Here is an 18782-nt window from a genome sequence, read left to right as displayed (position 1 = left end):
CACAAAACTCTTAAAACTATTCCTTGGATCCTACACCAGTCCAATCACAAAACTCTAGTCATTTGGCTTATATCCACTCCAATCACAAAACTCTTAACACTAGTCATTTGGATCATATCCACACTCAGGTCACAAAACTCTTAAAACTATTCCTTGGATCCTACACCAGTCCAATCACAAAACTCTTAACACTAGTCATTTGGATCATATCAACTCCAATCACAAAACTCTTAACACTAGTCATTTGGACCTTATCCACAAGGCAGTGATAACAATTACTATATATAACAGTGTATTATTATATGGAAGTTCTGGGTCTATGTAAGTTCATTCCATGGTTTCATTGATTTATTTATTTATTTGTAAAACACTTTGCAGATAAGAAGGCATGGTTATCTTAATCCTAGAAAATGGAGAGTCCTCCATCAAATTGTTCATGTTCTGGTAAATCATGACTCAAAGCTTGAAGCAATATTAAATTGTCCAAAGTCACTGATGTTGTACAGATTCACTGATGTTGTACAGAATCACTGATGTTTTACAGAGTTCTATCACAGCATATTAGGCTAGCCTTCTGTTACTCTGCAATTAACATTAATTACTAATATTATTCAATACATAAAATCCAGTCCTAATTACCATTTCATATCAGTATGAATGAATGAATGATGTCCCTGTAAAAGAGTCCACCATATATTTAGTTGTTTAGGTTCAGTTTTTTTAGGACACAGGTCTGGTTGTCATAGAGTGAATCAAAATAATTGTTATAAAAGTTTGAACAAGTTTCCATTGACAAAAAGTATTATTTCATGGTATAGTGAGAATGACAGAACAAATATTAATAAAATAATGTTTTTTCTCAAAAGTCTGTGAAAAATATTTCTTGCTGGTCATTACATGGATAGTATTTAGAATTTAGTTGTAAAGTAATCACTTACTAGCTACATGATGTGAACAAGAACAATGTGAAATCAAAAATCGTCCTAATTTGAATTAGGATATTGTCTAGGAATAGAATAAAACTTCCCATCATACCTTGCGTGTAAAAATCACTCAAACTCCAGTGGGTCAGAACACATGCAAATTCCATACTTTCTAATTTCCCTTCATGTTCTTTATCATGAACTTGTACAACCTTGAAATCAGGCCTTGAACACAATACAGACAACTTGTACAACCGTGAAATCTGTCCTTGAACACAATACACAGACAACTTGTACGACCTCGAAATCAGGCCTTGAACACAATACACAGACAACTTGTACAACCGTGAAATCTGTCCCTGAACACAATACACAGACAACTTGTACAACCTTGAAATCAGGCTTTGAACACAATACACAGACAACTTGTACAACCTTGAAATCAGGCCTTGAACACAATACACAGACAACTTGTACAACCTTGAAATCAGGCCTTGAACACAATACACAGACAACTTGTACAACCTTGAAATCAGGCCTTAAACACAATACACAGACAATGGTGTAACATAAGAGTCCTTTCAGATCCACACTGTCTTGCCTATGGTTGGGTCAGACCCTAATCTTTATCAAACACAACTCCTCAAGATAGACATGAAAACTAAACTGGATCAGTTTCAATATTTTCTCTTATTTTTGAAGATTATGAACAGGTGAGATAAGTATAACCATTTGGAAGTCCTCACATTGTCCCAACCATACAAAAGGATTCTGTTGGTGCAAATTTGATACTTACTGATTTTCATAATCATTCCAATACATAAGTAGAAATGATACATATCTGGCTCTACTTATGTGCCTATTCCAAAGTAACTTGATGGGTTTCATGCTCTATTGTCTGAAATGAATTTCCAGGAATTCAAGATAAGACAATTTGTTCATTTTTAATTGGTGAGTGTTTGAAACCATCTCTGGTAATCTTGAGTGATAAGGTTTTCAAATTAGTTGCTAAGACAGCCATACTGGATCAAAGATTTTCATTCAGGATAAACTAGATACCTTTAGACTTTTGGTGAAAACCCACATGCTGACATTACTATCCATTCAGGATAAACTAGACACCTTTAGAAGACTTTCGGTGAAAACCACATGCTGACATGACTATCCATTCAGGATAAACTAGACACCTTTAGAAGACTTTCAGTGAAAACCACATGCTGACATGACTATCCATTCAGGATAAACTAGACACCTTTAGAAGACTTTCGGTGAAAACCACATGCTGACATGACTATCCATTCAGGATAAACTAGACACCTTTAGAAGACTTTCGGTGAAAACTACATGCTGACATGACTATCCATTCAGGATAAACTAGACACCTTTAGAAGACTTTCGGTGAAAACCACATGCTGATATGACTATCCATTCAGGATAAACTAGACACCTTTAGAAGACTTTCGGTGAAAACCACATGCTGACATGACTATCCATTCAGGATAAACTAGACACCTTAAGAAGACTTTCGGTGAAAACCACATGCTGACATGACTATCCATTCAGGAGAATCAGTGATAAAATCAAGAATATGTTCACATTCGAGTTCAGATGGGAATCATTTGCGTTTAGGTCCAACTAATCATCATAAGTAGTCTTATGAAAAAAATATCCTGTTAATATGACTATACATTCTGGAACAGACATGGTAACAAGATTTTTCAAGATGGCTGCAATTGTGGCCATATTGGATATCAAATTGGCACCATTTTCATTAAGGAAGAACTGGACATCATACAAAGTATTTCAGTGAATCATACATACTGATATAACCATTCATTCAAGAGGAAAAGCAAAAACAAGGTTTACAACATGACAATCATGCAGGCCATATCTGATGCCCAAGTGGGGCCATTTTTATCTATGAGAATCTAGACATTATAAGAAGTCTTCTGGTGAAAATCCCATTATAATATGACTGTCTAAACATCATAAGAAAGCTTTCTGGTGAAAATCCCATTATAATATGACTGTGATAAGAAGTCTTCTGGTGAAAATCCCATTATAATATGACTGTCTAAACATCATAAGAAGTCTTCTGGTGATTTTTGTTGTTGTGGGGTTTAACGCCATTTTTCAGCACAAGATAGGCTATACATGGTGGCCAGTATTAATGGTGGAGGAAGAACCCGGGAAAACGCCGGAAAGAACCACCGACCCTCGAGAAGCTACTGGCAAGCTTTCTCACATACCCACATTGGCTGAATCTTAGACTCGAACCGCCGCAGACAGAGGTGAGATGGCAGTGATCCGTAACGAAGAGCGCTTTAGACCACTCGGCCACTCGGGGCCCCAAGTCTTCTGGTGAAAATCCCATTATAATATGACTGTCTAAACATCATAAGAAAGCTTTCTGGTGAAAATCCCATTATAATATGATTGTCTAAACATCATAAGAAGTGTTCTGGTGAAAATCACATTATAATATGTTGATGTTGTTGTTGTGGTAGGGTTTAACACCATTTTTCGGCAAACGATAGGCTATACATGGCGGCCAGTATTAATGGTGAAGGAAGAACCCAGGAAAACCCCGGAAAGAACCACCGACCCACGAGAACATTATAATATGACTGTCTAAACATCATAAGAAGTCTTCTGGTGAAAATCCCATTATAATATTCAGGAAGAGTAAGATCTTCAAGATGGCTGCCTTATAGGATGTCAGATTAGCACAACATGTATTTTCACATAGGACCTTAATTTTCTTCATGAAGATTGATGGCATATTAAAAAGATATGGTCCATTTACTGGAATAATGATTCTTAAAATCAACAATGTAGAACTTTTCAAGTAGGTATAGTCCTCATGAAATAACAGTGACAATAATGATAGATACCTTCTTTTTATTGTCAGTCAGATTAATCATCAAAGGATTAAAAAGATGTATTTTGGGGTTGGTTGGGGGAAATATAATATTTACCTGTTACTGTTGCACTGCTTTCCTTTTATCAGGATGCTATGTTCCAGCTCTAAGCTAAATATTCAATCCCCCAGTTAGTAATTGGAAGCCAAGATTTGAAAAGAACATGACTCCTGTCTGATAGCCTAGTCAGAGCCAACATAGAGAATATTGTCCTCTTTATTGAAAGCAAGTGCATGTGTCAGGACACTCAAATACTTGCATGAGATGGGTAGTATTTTTCTAATTATTTTCAGGTCTTTTCATTTCAAATTCGTTGCAAAGGAAACAATAATGAATATACACCATATTCATGGTATTTTGTCTTCCATCATATTGCTTCATTTTAAATGCAATAAAAGTTGTCAGTATCTTGTATTAATTAAAGTTACTGCACAGTCAGAATAAGTACAGAGGAAGATTTTCAAGAACAGAAACATGGCATATTATGAATGAAATTTATCTGATGTAAGTTCGGCTTGGTCTGGTTCAGTGTTGTACATCACGGCAACACAAGTAGGCTATTTACTGCTGAGGTGATAGAGGTAAAGTGCCTTGCCCAAGAACTCACACTACTTCTCACCAAGAGGTACATGATACAGTAACTTCACTTGTTGATTTTTACACTACTTCTCACCAAGGGGTGCATGATACAGTAATGGCAATTGTTGATTTTTACACTACTTCTCACCAAGGGGTACATGATACAGTAATGGCAATTGTTGATTTTTACACTACTTCTCACCAGAGGCTACATATACAGTAATGGCAATTGTTGATTTTTACACTACTTCTCACCAGGGGGTACATGATACAGTAATGGCAATTGTTGATTTTTACACTACTTCTCACCAGAGGGTACATATACAGTAATGGCAATTGTTGATTTTTACACTACTTCTCACCAAGAGGTACATGATACAGTAACTTCACTTGTTGATTTTTACACTACTTCTCACCAAGGGGTGCATGATACAGTAATGGCAATTGTTGATTTTTACACTACTTCTCACCAACGGGTAAATGATACATTAATGGCAATTGTTGATTTTTACACGACTTCTCACCAGAGGGTACATATACAGTAATGGCAATTGTTGATTTTTACACTACTTCTCACCAGGGGGTACATGATACAGTAACTTCACTTGTTGATTTTTACACAACAGTAGATAATTTTCAGCTCAATAAATGACTACTCCAAGCTGAGAAGGAATCATAGTTGTGTCTTCTGAAAAATATAAGGTTTTCCAAACAATAAATTTCAAATAGAAAAGGGGCCCCGAGTGGTCTAAAGCGCTCTACATTACGTATCACTGCCATCTAACCTCTGTCGGCGTGGGTTCTAGTCCCGGATTCAGCCAATGTAGGTACGTGAGAACGCATGCCAGTAGCTTCTTGTGTGTCGGTGGTTCTTTCCGGGTTCTTCCTCCACCATTAATACTGGCCACCATGTATAGCCTATCATGTGTTGAAAAATGGCATTAAACCCCACAACAACAACAACAACATCAAATAGAAAATCAAAACAAGGGTCCTTGAAAAAGTCTAATGTTTTAATAGCCTAAAATAATTTACATGAATCCATGGTAAGTTAGTTTCTTCCCTCAATATACTCTTTCTAACTGCTGAGTAAATAAATAATCTCAATTATTCCTGATAAGTTTGCACATCTTTTAACAACATTAGTTTCTTCTATGTTTGAGTTAACATCTTCATGAAATACATGTGTTTGAGTTAACATCTTCATGAGATACATGTAAGTGCAGAACAAAAATTCTTTGTCATGAAAATAATGCTAAATCATGGATAGATTACTTTTGTTAAACACTATCATAGTGTTTTGGTGAAAATCCAATGCTGATATGACCATCCATTCAGGAGAACTACATACCATAAGAAGTCTAAAACCCAATGCTGATACATTCATCTGTTAACCAGATTTTAAAAATGTAAACCATGGTGGCCATAATGAAGGTCTGAATGACATTAATTTCATTTAGGACAAAAAACATATCATGAGATGTCTTTTAGTTAAAACCCCATGCTGCTAAGACCACCTGTTTGGAAAATTAGCAATATCAATATTTTCAAGATGGCCATAACATTTGATCTCTGATGGGCACCATTTTCATTTTGGACCAACTACATACCATAAAAAAGTCTTTATGTGAAAACCCCAATGCTGACATCGCAATTCATTTACGAGGAGTAGTTTTATTTTCAAGGTGGATACCATGGCTGGTGATCTGATCAACACCATTTAATTTAGCACTAACTAGACATCCTAAGAAATCTTTCAGTCACAGCCCCTCATCAATATGGCAATCCATTATAGAGAAGTAGTGAAACAAGAATGCAACGATGGTACAGTGGTCCCCTTCTTATATGGCCACCCTTTCTGTACCAGCAAATTGGCCTTATCAGACAGGTCATCTTTGCTAGCCAAGGTTCCACTATGTTAACCCTATCTACACCTTGGTCTTGGTGGATTAAGCAGATATTTTAGTGCTTGGTCCTAGTGACATCTATTGGATTTCATGAGCTGCCTCCCTTAGTATGCAATGCAATGAAATCTAACCAACAGTGTGTTACAGCAGTGCACTGTGTATAGGAAGCAAAAAGTAGTGTAGACTTATGACTTCAAAAGGATGCTTTGTAAGTTTAGCATTAAATGTATGATTACATATCAGAGAGACCCCATTACAGATGTATTTGAGCAAACGGTATTTGTATAAACACTGTCCAGCAGTGGAAAATTGCTTATTTATGAGTCCATTCAAGTTTTGTGCTCCCTTTGTCTCAATCATGTAGGAACAGAATTCAAATTTCAACTTAATTTTGATTGGATGTGGTGACTTTCTTCATAGACCTGACGCACAGAAACATCTGCTCGATCAGTCAAGATGTAGATAGGGTTATCACACTGGAACCTAGCGAAAGAGGTGGCCTTTCCGGAGGGGGACAAAAAAATTTTGAGATCTATATGTAATGTACATAGTAAGAAAGCTACATACTTCAAAGTATTTAATATCTTCATATAAAAGTAACATTAATTATTAAAAAGTGTTTCTTGACTTAAGAAAAGACTTATTTCAACTGGACATACATTAATATTTCTTATTCTTGATGAAAGCAGGGCATTGTTGTCATGCACACTGCAAAACCATTCAAAAGTGTCATTTAAATCTTGGTACACAGATAATTCTCTTTCCATTTGCTCCATTTTCTCACTGCTGCTGAATAATCTCCTTATCGGTTACGACATTGTTTATTCAGTCTTTTCAACAAAAAATTGTTCAACAAGTCCACCCCTTACCCCCGATGATGTCGAGTACTTTGTCCAACACTTCTTTCAGTAATGGAAACCAAACATTGGGAGAGAGGTACTGGTAGAGATAATTGGATTACTTACCTTATGATATAAATTAATTACTGGTTCTGGACACATTTAAAATAAACTGTGGCCACTTGTGAGGTGGACATTTTACATTTTGTACTAATATGATGGCCACTGATTATAGTGGTGGCAGGTACTTTTGAATGAAGCTCATCAGTGCCAAGGGATTCTGGCCATAAAAGCAGTTGGCTGTTGGTTGGGGGTTGTTCAAGAGGGGGACCACTGCAGTCATGTTGGATGTCAGATCAGAACCATTTTCATTTAGGATCTACTCGATAGTGTTTAACGGGGGGGGGGGGGGGGGGGGGGGGCAGGCACGTGGGGGGGGGGAGACAGGCAGGTGGGTGGGTAGGGTAGTTTGCATCAGATACCAGAGTTCTTGGGTGCCAAAACAACTGCAGCAAACTCTGTAACACAATTTATTCTGTCAGATTACAAACAAAATGTTATCATCATACACTGAGTCTCTTGTATTTAACAGAATATATCAGTATTCATATGTCTACAACACAAAATATGGGGTTTCATATAAAGAGATTATATTCAAATTCAAAACAACTGTACAGAGCTTAAACAATAATTTTTGGAATTTCTGTTGAACCAAATGCACAATGACAAGACAAAAATATGACATGTACTTACTTCTACTTTTGGAGAGCTCAATTTCAGCTTTCTTTTGCAATTCTCTAGCCTCTCTTAAAAGTGCTGAAAAAAAAAAGTTTGAGCAACTCTTAAAAAAATAATCAGTTCACAAATTTTGATACGTCAGTAAATGTATATTACTGAAGGTGTTACGATAACATAAAGGAGGTCTCACCTTCTAGATCATCATCTGCTTGGCTGTTAATGTGATTTATGCTGGCAATCCTGCCATCAAAATCATCTGGAGGGGCACTTTGAACAAGTGTTGCATTTAGGGACTTTTCTAATTGTGGAATCTTGTACATAGCGAGTTCAGCTTCCAGTTCTTGAACTTGATCTGTAATGCACAAAATAAAGAATGTAACTGCCTTCATATGTACTGTCCCAAGCATAAAGTGTGTGCCAGGCTGTCCAAAGCATAAAGTGTGTGCCAGGCTGTCCAAAGCATAAAAGGTGTTCCTGCTGTCCAAAGCATAAAAATATGTGCCAGGCTGTCCAAAGCATACAAATGTGTGCCAGGCTGTCCTAAGCATTAAGTGTGTGCCAGGCTGTCCAAAGCATAAAGTGTGTGCCAGGCTGTCCAAAACATGAAAGGTGTGCCTGGTTGTCCAAAGCATGAAAGGTGTGCCTGGCTGTCCAAAGCATAAAAATGTGTGCCAGGCTGTCCAAAGCATAACAAATCGCCATTAATATTCCCAAATGCTCAACCACAAGACTTGTCTGTATAATGATAAAACATAATTCCTGAATTATACACTGCAAGTAAAAAAAAGGTCTGATGGTGCAAATATTTATGTAAACAACACAGTGGATTGATCCAGATGTCAGTTCCCACTTATGCACAACAATCACAAATATATAATCACTATATAAATGCCAGCATAGAAATATTGTGCTTTATACCCATTACTTGGTCCCAGCACCTAAAATGTTGATAATTTTCTTCCTTTCCATCTTCTGTGCTGTCTGTAAGTGGCAGGCTCATGATTTATGCAAAAAAGACGGCCATCTACAGGTACCATCACACCCTTTTTAACGTTAAACCTAATTTTGCTGACACCTAGTTATCATCATTATCATCACTGCAACCTCTATTTAAAAATGACAATCTGCAAAAATGAATTTCATTTGCTAGTATTACAGAAGAAGACAAACACATTGTTAAACTCAGGTATTATGGATTACAATAGCTGTTAGTGACATGTACTTCAGTTTAGTTTACATTCATGTTTACAAGGGATGAAATCAAGTCCTGTGGTGTTTTTAACATTTTTGTGGTGCAGTAATTCACAGTAGTGTTCAATGCAAATTATATCTAAAATCTAGGTCATTGGTTGCATTCAACAGCTGATCACTCACAACAATGAGATTTTATCAAATTATCGTTATTACTTCTTATTGATAATTAAATAGTTACTGAGTAGTTTTTGTCCATTTGCATCAGAAAATTTGTGTTATTTTCTAGTCATGAAACATCATTTTGACTAGACCTGAAAAATGGGCGATTATTACTGGCTATAAAGTTGGCAGTCTTGGCACATGAAACATTATCTACATTTGATGTTGATTGTGTGAAGATGGATATTACTGATGGCTTATTTTTTGCTGCAGTTAATATGCGAGTATTCTGCAATAACAGGGAGTATTCTGCAACATATCTGACCAATATAAAGGAATTAATTTTTTTTTTTAAAGTCAAGAGAGAGAGAGTTGTTGTTGTTGTTGTTGTTGTAGGGTTTAACACCATTTTTCAGCACATGATAGGCTATGTATGGCGGCCAGTATTAATGGTGGAGGAAGAACCCGGAAAACCCCTGGGAAGAACCATCGACCCACGAGAAGCTACTGGCAAGCTTTCTCACATACCCACATTGGCCAAATCCTAGACTCGAACCCATGCAGACAGAGATGAGATGGCAGTGATCCGTAATGGAGAGCACTTTAGACCACACTGCCACGCAGGGAGAGAGAGAGAGAGAGACTCAGGTTCTAGCCATGGGTACTTATTAATCCATGAAGATGGAAATTTTCTTGCACAGTTTGGATCACTACTGCTGTGTAAAACAAGTTAGCTAAAAACTTCCCCAAGTTTCCTTTTCTTGCCTAAATAAGATAGTAGACTCATTTCATTAACTACATCTAGAATAATGAAAGCTAGACTCTATGATAACTAAAATTTATATTCACAACTGAAAGATGTATGAATACTAATTAATCATTACACATCACAATTATTATCTTGTCACCATGAAATCACCAACACACATCAAAATATTTAACAGGCCAACTTTGAGATTGAGAACATGTTTTTTTATTTAGTTGCTGTCCAAGCAGTATCTAGTTACCAGTCTCCCATTAATTACCACAAGATATCATAAACACAGCAAGTGGGTGTTATATTTTTGTTTCATCAACCATTCTTTTAATGAAATCATTATTGATGAGTGCCTTTTATTTCCAAATATGTAACACAATGAAATCTCACAAGTTATATTATTAACAAGTAACACCTTACTCACCTAGAGACAACAACATGCATCAAAACAATCTTTATACACCGTCAGCAAACAAACTGCCCAAGGCTAGGTTAGGGACCTGAACATCAGTTGATCCCAGATACAAATATTATGATTAAAAATATTGTTTTCCTATTCGTCAAAACTGGTTTCAATTTGGACCAGAACACTAGGAAAACACGTTGATTCTGAAAATCACTGCTCATGTGGCAGAAGATTTTACACCAGACTGTCACAAAAATGCATTAATTACATAAAAATTCACTCGAGATGCCTTACTGCACTTTATTCTAACAGGAGTGGGGGGAGGTTGGGGAATTCCAAAACATGCACCCTTAAATACTTTTGACCTACAAGAAATGTGCTTTATGAAAGTTAAAAAAAAGGCCTGTATTTTCATTTTATTGATGTCATAGTATCAGTGATGTGGTAAGGCTAAATCAACCTGTCATTTTCTCTTTACAGTATTTATTCTGTGATAAGCCTATGATCAACCTTGTAAATCTTTTAAGAAAGTGGGTGATAAGTTTATTATCAGACAATGCAATTTTAGAAAATACTTAACAAAATTGTATAAAAGTGGGACAAGGGGTTATCATATAAGAATTATTGGTAAATCTATAAGTATGTACTTACTTTGTAAACTTTTTATTAAATCATTACTGCTGTCAATTTGTTTCCTTGACTCTTTAAGCTGAACTGTGAAAATAAACAGAAAACAGCATGAAAAGCATCATGTTAGAGAAAGAAAAAAACAAAAAACACTGAGATGGACAGATTTACAATGCCATCATCTCAACTATTGATAAAACACATCTACCAGTGTATATAGCAAATCCCATTCAATACATAATGATTCCAGATCTGTTACTGAAACACAAGCTAATCAAAGTGAATAATCAAAATAAATGAAAAATGCAGATCACATCAACAGGTGTTTTTGCAAGAGGTGGACATTTTCATCCTTTAGACAGGAAAATACAGAAATTAAAAATTGGGTTAGCTGCCTGTATCTTCCATAATAAAAGATTCTGGTAGATATGTGCCAACACACCTGACCTTACCTTAATCCGGTCATTTGTTAGCTGTCTCCTGTTGATACTGATAAAAGATGGCATGTAGAAAGAAAGCGATATTATTTTTCATCAAATGCCCTCTGACCATGGTCTTGAAGAGAGGATTCTGAATACTGTGTAATATTCATAAATGTATCAGTTACTTCCCTTTATCCAATTATCTTCAGATTAGCAGAAAGGACATGAAAATGGAACCATGGAAAAAAGACTAGATGAATAAAATCATGTTTCATGCTCTTATGAAAACAGAAGAAGGGACAAGAGAAATAAATAAGACAGCAATCATTCCTTAATATTCAGGACCAATAAGAGCCAAAAGATGATGGTACCTTCTGTCAGTATTGTTAACTTTGGGGCCAATGTGATATAGGGAAGCCTGAAGCTTTGAATTCTTGACATCATAAAAAAATATTCAGAGGAGATTAAAGATAAAGTAAGAAAATAAGAAACACAATTTAAGCAACTGAACAAGCAAGCTGGCATTCAAAAACTGAGCAATATTTTTTAACTATAATTAACTAAGACTGATTCATTTAAAAACTTCAAATTTTCATTTGTTTGAATCTTATAGTTGTTTTATGGAAGACAATAGACAGACTAATTTTCTTTCATGGTCTACAACTAATGTTTTTTCCCCAGCCATATTTGGTATAACCTATTATATGCTTATCAACTGTCCTTATCTAGCAAACCTAACCTATTATATGCTTATCAACTGTCCTTAGCTAGCAAACCTAACCTATTATATGCTTATCAACTGTCCTTAGCTAGCAAACCTGGAGAACATTAATTAATAAACTCTATCACAATTTGTCAGAAGTAGCCTGTAAAGAAGTTTACCATCTATAAAAGCTTTAAATGTTAGATAGCTACTGACATAGGCAGTTAGGATTAAAAAGAAATTTGTAGGAATGGTTAAAAGCTGGCATTCTGAATGATGAGAAGTTGAGGTGATTGTTTTGCAGGTCAGGAACCATTGCTGATAAATTAAAATTAAATCTGCAATTTGAAAGTGATCAACATAAATATACTTATAATGCTGATCTTGCTTGTTTGTGTTGACAAATCCTACTAGATTCATTCCACTGAATGTTGACATTTATACATGAATTATTTTTAATGAAATGGTTCAAAGTCGACAGTTAAATACTGTAAATACAGCACTTCATATCTGCCAATTTCTTCCTTACTTCAAAGAATTAATTTTTTCTTACTTGAGTAACAATTACCCAGGTTTTTTCAACAAAATTGATTTCAAATGTGAACCAGATTTTGGTTCTAAGCAGTCATACAGATATGACAGGCATAAACTCTGAGATATCAAACCCAGCCTGAAAAAGAAGTCACCAATCACCCAAGGAAGGAATGAAAGCAGTGAAACAAAGCAACACACTTACTGTTCAAGTCTGCCATAGTGTTTTCCACCATTTGGTTCATATGCAAATCGGACAGCTTTAATTTTTCTGCGCAAACAAAGGAAATGGAAATGAAGTGCAGGTGACGATGCAAAAATGTTAAAAGTGCTTAACTGACACCATGCTCTCAATCAACATGCTGCACCATATTATGTTTAGTTTGCATTCTGGAAAAAGGCTGTATCTATATAAAGTCAATGGGAAAAACTTTCAAGCCTAACATGCAACAGGTACACAATTCAAAGTGATTATATTTTAAAGTATAGTTCAATTAAAGTCAACATGCCTCTCTAGGAAACTAAATGGTATTATTTGTTCTCTTTGACAAACACTAATCCTGATTAGACCTCAAGTTGTTTTTTTTATTTAAAAAAAATGATCTAATCATTTTAGATTCACTTGGTTATTAAAGGCTGCAATAGTTGCTACATACACTGAACAAAAAACATACAACCCAACTGGTGAGAGGAATTATACCATTATTTAACGAGAACACTGATTTATAGCATATCAGAATAAAAATCAACACATTTCATTGATTTATAGCATTTCAGAATAAAAATCAATACATTTCATTGATTATAGCATTTCAGAATAAAACTCAATACATTTCATTGATTTATAGCATTTCAGAACAAAAATGAATACATTTAATTGATTTATAGCATTTCAGAATAAAATCAATACATTTCATTGATTTATAGCATTTCAGAACAAAAATCAATACATTTCATTGATTTATAGCATTTCAGAACAAAAATCAATACATTTCATTGGGAGAAAAAAAACCCCTATAAATCTTCTACTTTTATTACTGCTGAAGATTACCATCTAATTATAATGCTTCCATCTACTTTGTTTGTTCCTAACAATACAAGAGTATAAATATACAGGCAGCTTAATATGTTTAATATTTTTTAAAAAGTTTCCTGAGTTTTTACCAAAATGTAATACCAATCTACTTGTTGATTATGAAAAGCAAACCAGCAAAATTTATTAAAAAAATCAATACACAGCAGGTGATGGAAAAACAATGTAACAAAAATGTACATGGGTAAAAGATTAATGAAGTTATAAAACAAAATATATCTGTAAGCAGACGAGCTATGAAAACTACTTTAGGCAAGCCGTCAAAATACGTACATTAGATGTTGACACATCATACTAGACTAAATGCTAGAATCATTACATTAAATGTTGACACATCAAACTAGACTCGTTGAAAGAATCAGTACAATAAATGCTAACACATCATACTAGACTAATTGCTAGAATTGTTACATTAAATGTTGAAACACTGTGCTAGACTCATTGCTAGAATCAGTACATTAAATGTTGACACACTGTGCTAGACTCATTGCTAGAATCAGTACATTAAATGTTGACACACTGTGCTAGACTCATTGCTAGAATCAGTACATTAAATGTTGACACACTGTGCTAGACTCATCGCTAGAATCAGTACATTAAATGTTGACACACTGTGCTAGACTCATTGCTAGAATCAGTACATTAAATGTTGACACACTGTGCTAGACTCATTGCTAGAATCAGTACATTAAATGTTGACACACTGTGCTAGACTCATCGCTAGAATCAGTACATTAAATGTTGACACACTGTGCTAGACTCATTGCTAGAATCAGTACATTAAATGTTGACACACTGTGCTAGACTCATTGCTAGAATCAGTACATTAAATGTAGACACACTGTGCTAGACTCATCGCTAGAATCAGTACATTAAATGTTGAAACACTGTGCTAGACTCATCGCTAGAATCAGTACATTAAATGTAGACACACTGTGCTAGACTCATTGCTAGAATCAGTACATTAAATGTTGAAACACTGTGCTAGACTCATCGCTAGAATCAGTACATTAAATGTTGACACACTGTGCTAGACTCATCGCTAGAATCAGTACATTAAATGTAGACACACTGTGCTAGACTCATTGCTAGAATCAGTACATTAAATGTAGACACACTGTGCTAGACTCATTGCTAGAATCACTGCATTAAATGTTGAAACACTGTGCTAGACTCATCGCTAGAATCAGTACATTAAATGTTGAAACACTGTGCTAGACTCATTGCTAGAATCAGTACATTAAATGTTGAAACACTGTGCTAGACTCATCGCTAGAATAATTATTTTTAAATACTGACACACTTTATGAGACCCACTGCTAGAATCATTATTTTTAAATTCTGATACACTGTACTAGACTTAGTGATTTTAAGATTAATGATATTTACTGGGTAATATATCTGGTCCCAAAAATGGATATGTGTGTATTTCCTGTGACCCTTAAAGGATTGATCCTTTATTGCACTGATTTGTAAGCACTCATCTAAGGTTTTACATTAATCACATTTATTGCATAATAGATACCATCCCCAAAGCTAGATATTCGTTGATTTCTGCTGACCCATACAGTGTATTAACAACTTCTTTGCAATGTGGGCATGTGAGAAAGCCTGCCAGTAGCTTCTCGTGGGTCGGTGGTTCTTTCCGGGGTTTTCCGGGTTCTTCCTCCACCATTAATACTGGCCGCCATGTATAGCCTATCGTGCTGAAAAATGGCGTTAAACCCCACAACAACAACAACAACAACAACAACTACTTCTTTGTTCAGATATGTTCAATGAGATTTACATGCGTTTCTCACGTTACTATGGTCTTACAATAAATCACAATACTATGTTTAGTTTATTGTCAAGATTTGTTAAATGATAATTAAGCATGTTTCTCATGTTACGATGGCCTTATAGAGCATTTCTATGTCAAGAAGCCCTTACTTTGCATGTCACGGAAGATATCATCATGTATCAGATAAGTGCAAAAAAATTATATTGATTTGAAGTCATCAGCACATGCAAGGCTTTCAGCTTCTGCGTTAAAAAGTCAAATATGATAATAATGTATGAAAAGAGGCAATAAAACAAGATTTGGTGAATGGCTCATATACTATTTAAATACTGCAAAAACATCTATGTTTAAAGTGATCTATTATTGCATATTGGAGATGTTGAATATGATGTTTGAGTAATATATATATATATATATATATATATATATATATATATATATATATATATATAATCATGCTAGAATTATTACATTCAATGCTGACACATCCTACTAGATTCATTCCATTAAATGTTAACACATCCTACTAGATTTATTACATTAAATATTGACACATCCTAATAGATTCATTACTTTAAATGTTGACACATCCTACTAGATTCATTACTTTAAATGTTGACACATTCTACTAGATTTATTACATTAAATGTTGACACATCCTAATAGATTCATTCCATTAAATGTTGACACATCCTAATAGATTCATTACATTAAATGTTGACAAATCCTACTAGATTCATTACTTTAAATGTTGACACATCCTAATAGATTCATTACTTTAAATGTTGACAAATCCTACTATATTCATTACTTTAAATGTTGACACATCATACTATATTCATTACTTTAAATGTTGACACAGCCTACTAGATTCATTCCATTAAATGTTGACACATCCTACTAGATTTATTACATTAAATGTTTACAAATCCTACTAGATTTATTACCTTAAATGTTGACACATCCTACTAGATTTATTACATTAAATGTTGACACATCCTACTAGATTTATTGCATTAAATGTTGACACATCCTACTAGATTCATTACATTAAATGTTGACACATACTACTAGATTTATTACATTAAATGTTGACAAATCCTAATAGATTCATTACATTAAATGTTGACAAATCCTACTAGATTCATTACTTTAAATGTTGACACATCCTAATAGATTCATTACTTTAAATGTTGACAAATCCTACTATATTCATTACTTTAAATGTTGACACATCATACTATATTCATTACTTTAAATGTTGACACATCCTACTAGATTTATTACATTAAATGTTGACACATCCTACTAGATTCATTACATTAAATGTTGACAAATCCTACTAGATTCATTACATTAAATGTTGACACATACTACTAGATTTATTACATTAAATGTTAACACATCCTACTATATTCATTACTTTAAATGTTGACACATTCTACTAGATTCATTACTTTAAATGTTGACAAATCCTACTAGATTCATTACTTTAAATGTTGACACAGCCTACTAGATTCATTCCATTAAATGTTGACAAATCCTACTATATTCATTACTTTAAATGTTGACACATCATACTATATTCATTACTTTAAATGTTGACACATCCTACTAGATTTATTACATTAAATGTTGACACATCCTTCTAGATTCATTACATTAAATGTTGACAAATCCTACTAGATTCATTACATTAAATGTTGACACATACTACTAGATTTATTACATTAAATGTTAACACATCCTACTATATTCATTACTTTAAATGTTGACACATTCTACTAGATTCATTACTTTAAATGTTGACAAATCCTACTAGATTCATTACTTTAAATGTTGACACAGCCTACTAGATTCATTCCATTAAATGTTGACAAATCCTACTATATTCATTACTTTAAATGTTGACACATCATACTATATTCATTACTTTAAATGTTGACACATCCTACTAGATTTATTACATTAAATGTTGACACATCCTACTAGATTCATTACATTAAATGTTGACAAATCCTACTAGATTCATTACATTAAATGTTGACACATACTACTAGATTTATTACATTAAATGTTAACACATCCTACTATATTCATTACATTAAATGTTGACACATACTACTAGATTTATTACATTAAATGTTGACACATCCTAATAGATTCATTACATTAAATGTTGACAAATCCTACTAGATTCATTACTTTAAATGTTGACACATCCTAATAGATTCATTACTTTAAATGTTGACAAATCCTACTATATTCATTACTTTAAATGTTGACACATCATACTCTATTCATTACTTTAAATGTTGACACATCCTACTAGATTTATTACATTAAATGTTGACACATCCTACTAGATTCATTACATTAAATGTTGACAAATCCTACTAGATTCATTACATTAAATGTTGACACATACTACTAGATTTATTACATTAAATGTTAACACATCCTACTATATTCATTACTTTAAATGTTGACACATTCTACTAGATTCATTACTTTAAATGTTGACAAATCCTACTAGATTCATTACTTTAAATGTTGACACAGCCTACTAGATTCATTCCATTAAATGTTGACATATCCTACTAGATTTATTACATTAAATGTTTACAAATCCTACTAGATTTATTACCTTAAATGTTGACACATCCTACTAGATTTATTACATTAAATGTTGACACATCCTACTAGATTCATTCCATTAAATGTTGACACATCCTACTAGATTTATTGCATTAAATGTTGACACATCCTACTAGATTCATTACATTAAATGTTGACAAATTCTACTAGATTCATTACATGAAATGTTGACACATCCTACTAGATTTATTACATTAAATGTTAACACATCCTACTATATTCATTACTTTAAATGTTGACACATCCTACTATATTCATTCCATTAAATGTTGACACATCCTACTAGATTTATTGCATTAAATGTTGACACATCCTACTAGATTCATTACATTAAATGTTGACAAATTCTACTAGATTCATTACATTAAATGTTGACACATCCTAATAGATTCATTACATTAAATGTTGACACATCCTACTAGACTCATTGCTTGAGTTATTACTTAATTTCATTGTATTTCAAGTGAAACAACAGCACATATGAAAACCTTATTCAGCTTGCAATGCAACATTTTATACTTCAATATTATACCCTAAAATAA

General features: G+C 33.9%; 1 protein-coding gene across 9 annotated transcripts in view; it reads right to left on the bottom strand.

Annotated features, from left to right (window-relative positions):
- The window catches only part of LOC149789081 (uncharacterized), a 209356-nt gene that overhangs the window by 61419 nt on the left and 129155 nt on the right, over positions 1 to 18782 (bottom strand). For 8 of the 9 annotated variants that reach the window (XR_016424299.1, XR_016424303.1, XR_016424304.1 and 5 more), the window contains 4 exons: positions 12912 to 12977; positions 11075 to 11137; positions 8098 to 8259; positions 7923 to 7985 (listed from right to left, as the gene is read on the bottom strand). Coding sequence is in view for 1 of the 9 variants with exons in the window: in XM_089975266.1 (XP_089831392.1) it covers positions 7923 to 7985; positions 8098 to 8259; positions 11075 to 11137; positions 12912 to 12977 (354 nt within the window). In the remaining 8 variants the exon portion in view is untranslated. The remainder of the gene's footprint in view (positions 1 to 7922; positions 7986 to 8097; positions 8260 to 11074; positions 11138 to 12911; positions 12978 to 18782) is intronic. The other variant, XR_016424302.1, reaches the window with a different exon arrangement.

The sequence above is a fragment of the Sinohyriopsis cumingii genome, chromosome 11 (genome assembly GCF_028554795.1).
Source record: "Sinohyriopsis cumingii isolate HCF-2022 chromosome 11, ASM2855479v2, whole genome shotgun sequence".
Taxonomy (NCBI): Eukaryota; Metazoa; Mollusca; class Bivalvia; order Unionida; family Unionidae; genus Sinohyriopsis; species Sinohyriopsis cumingii.
Note: the sequence above shows the minus strand (reverse complement) of the source record. Positions and strands in the feature narration are given on the sequence as shown.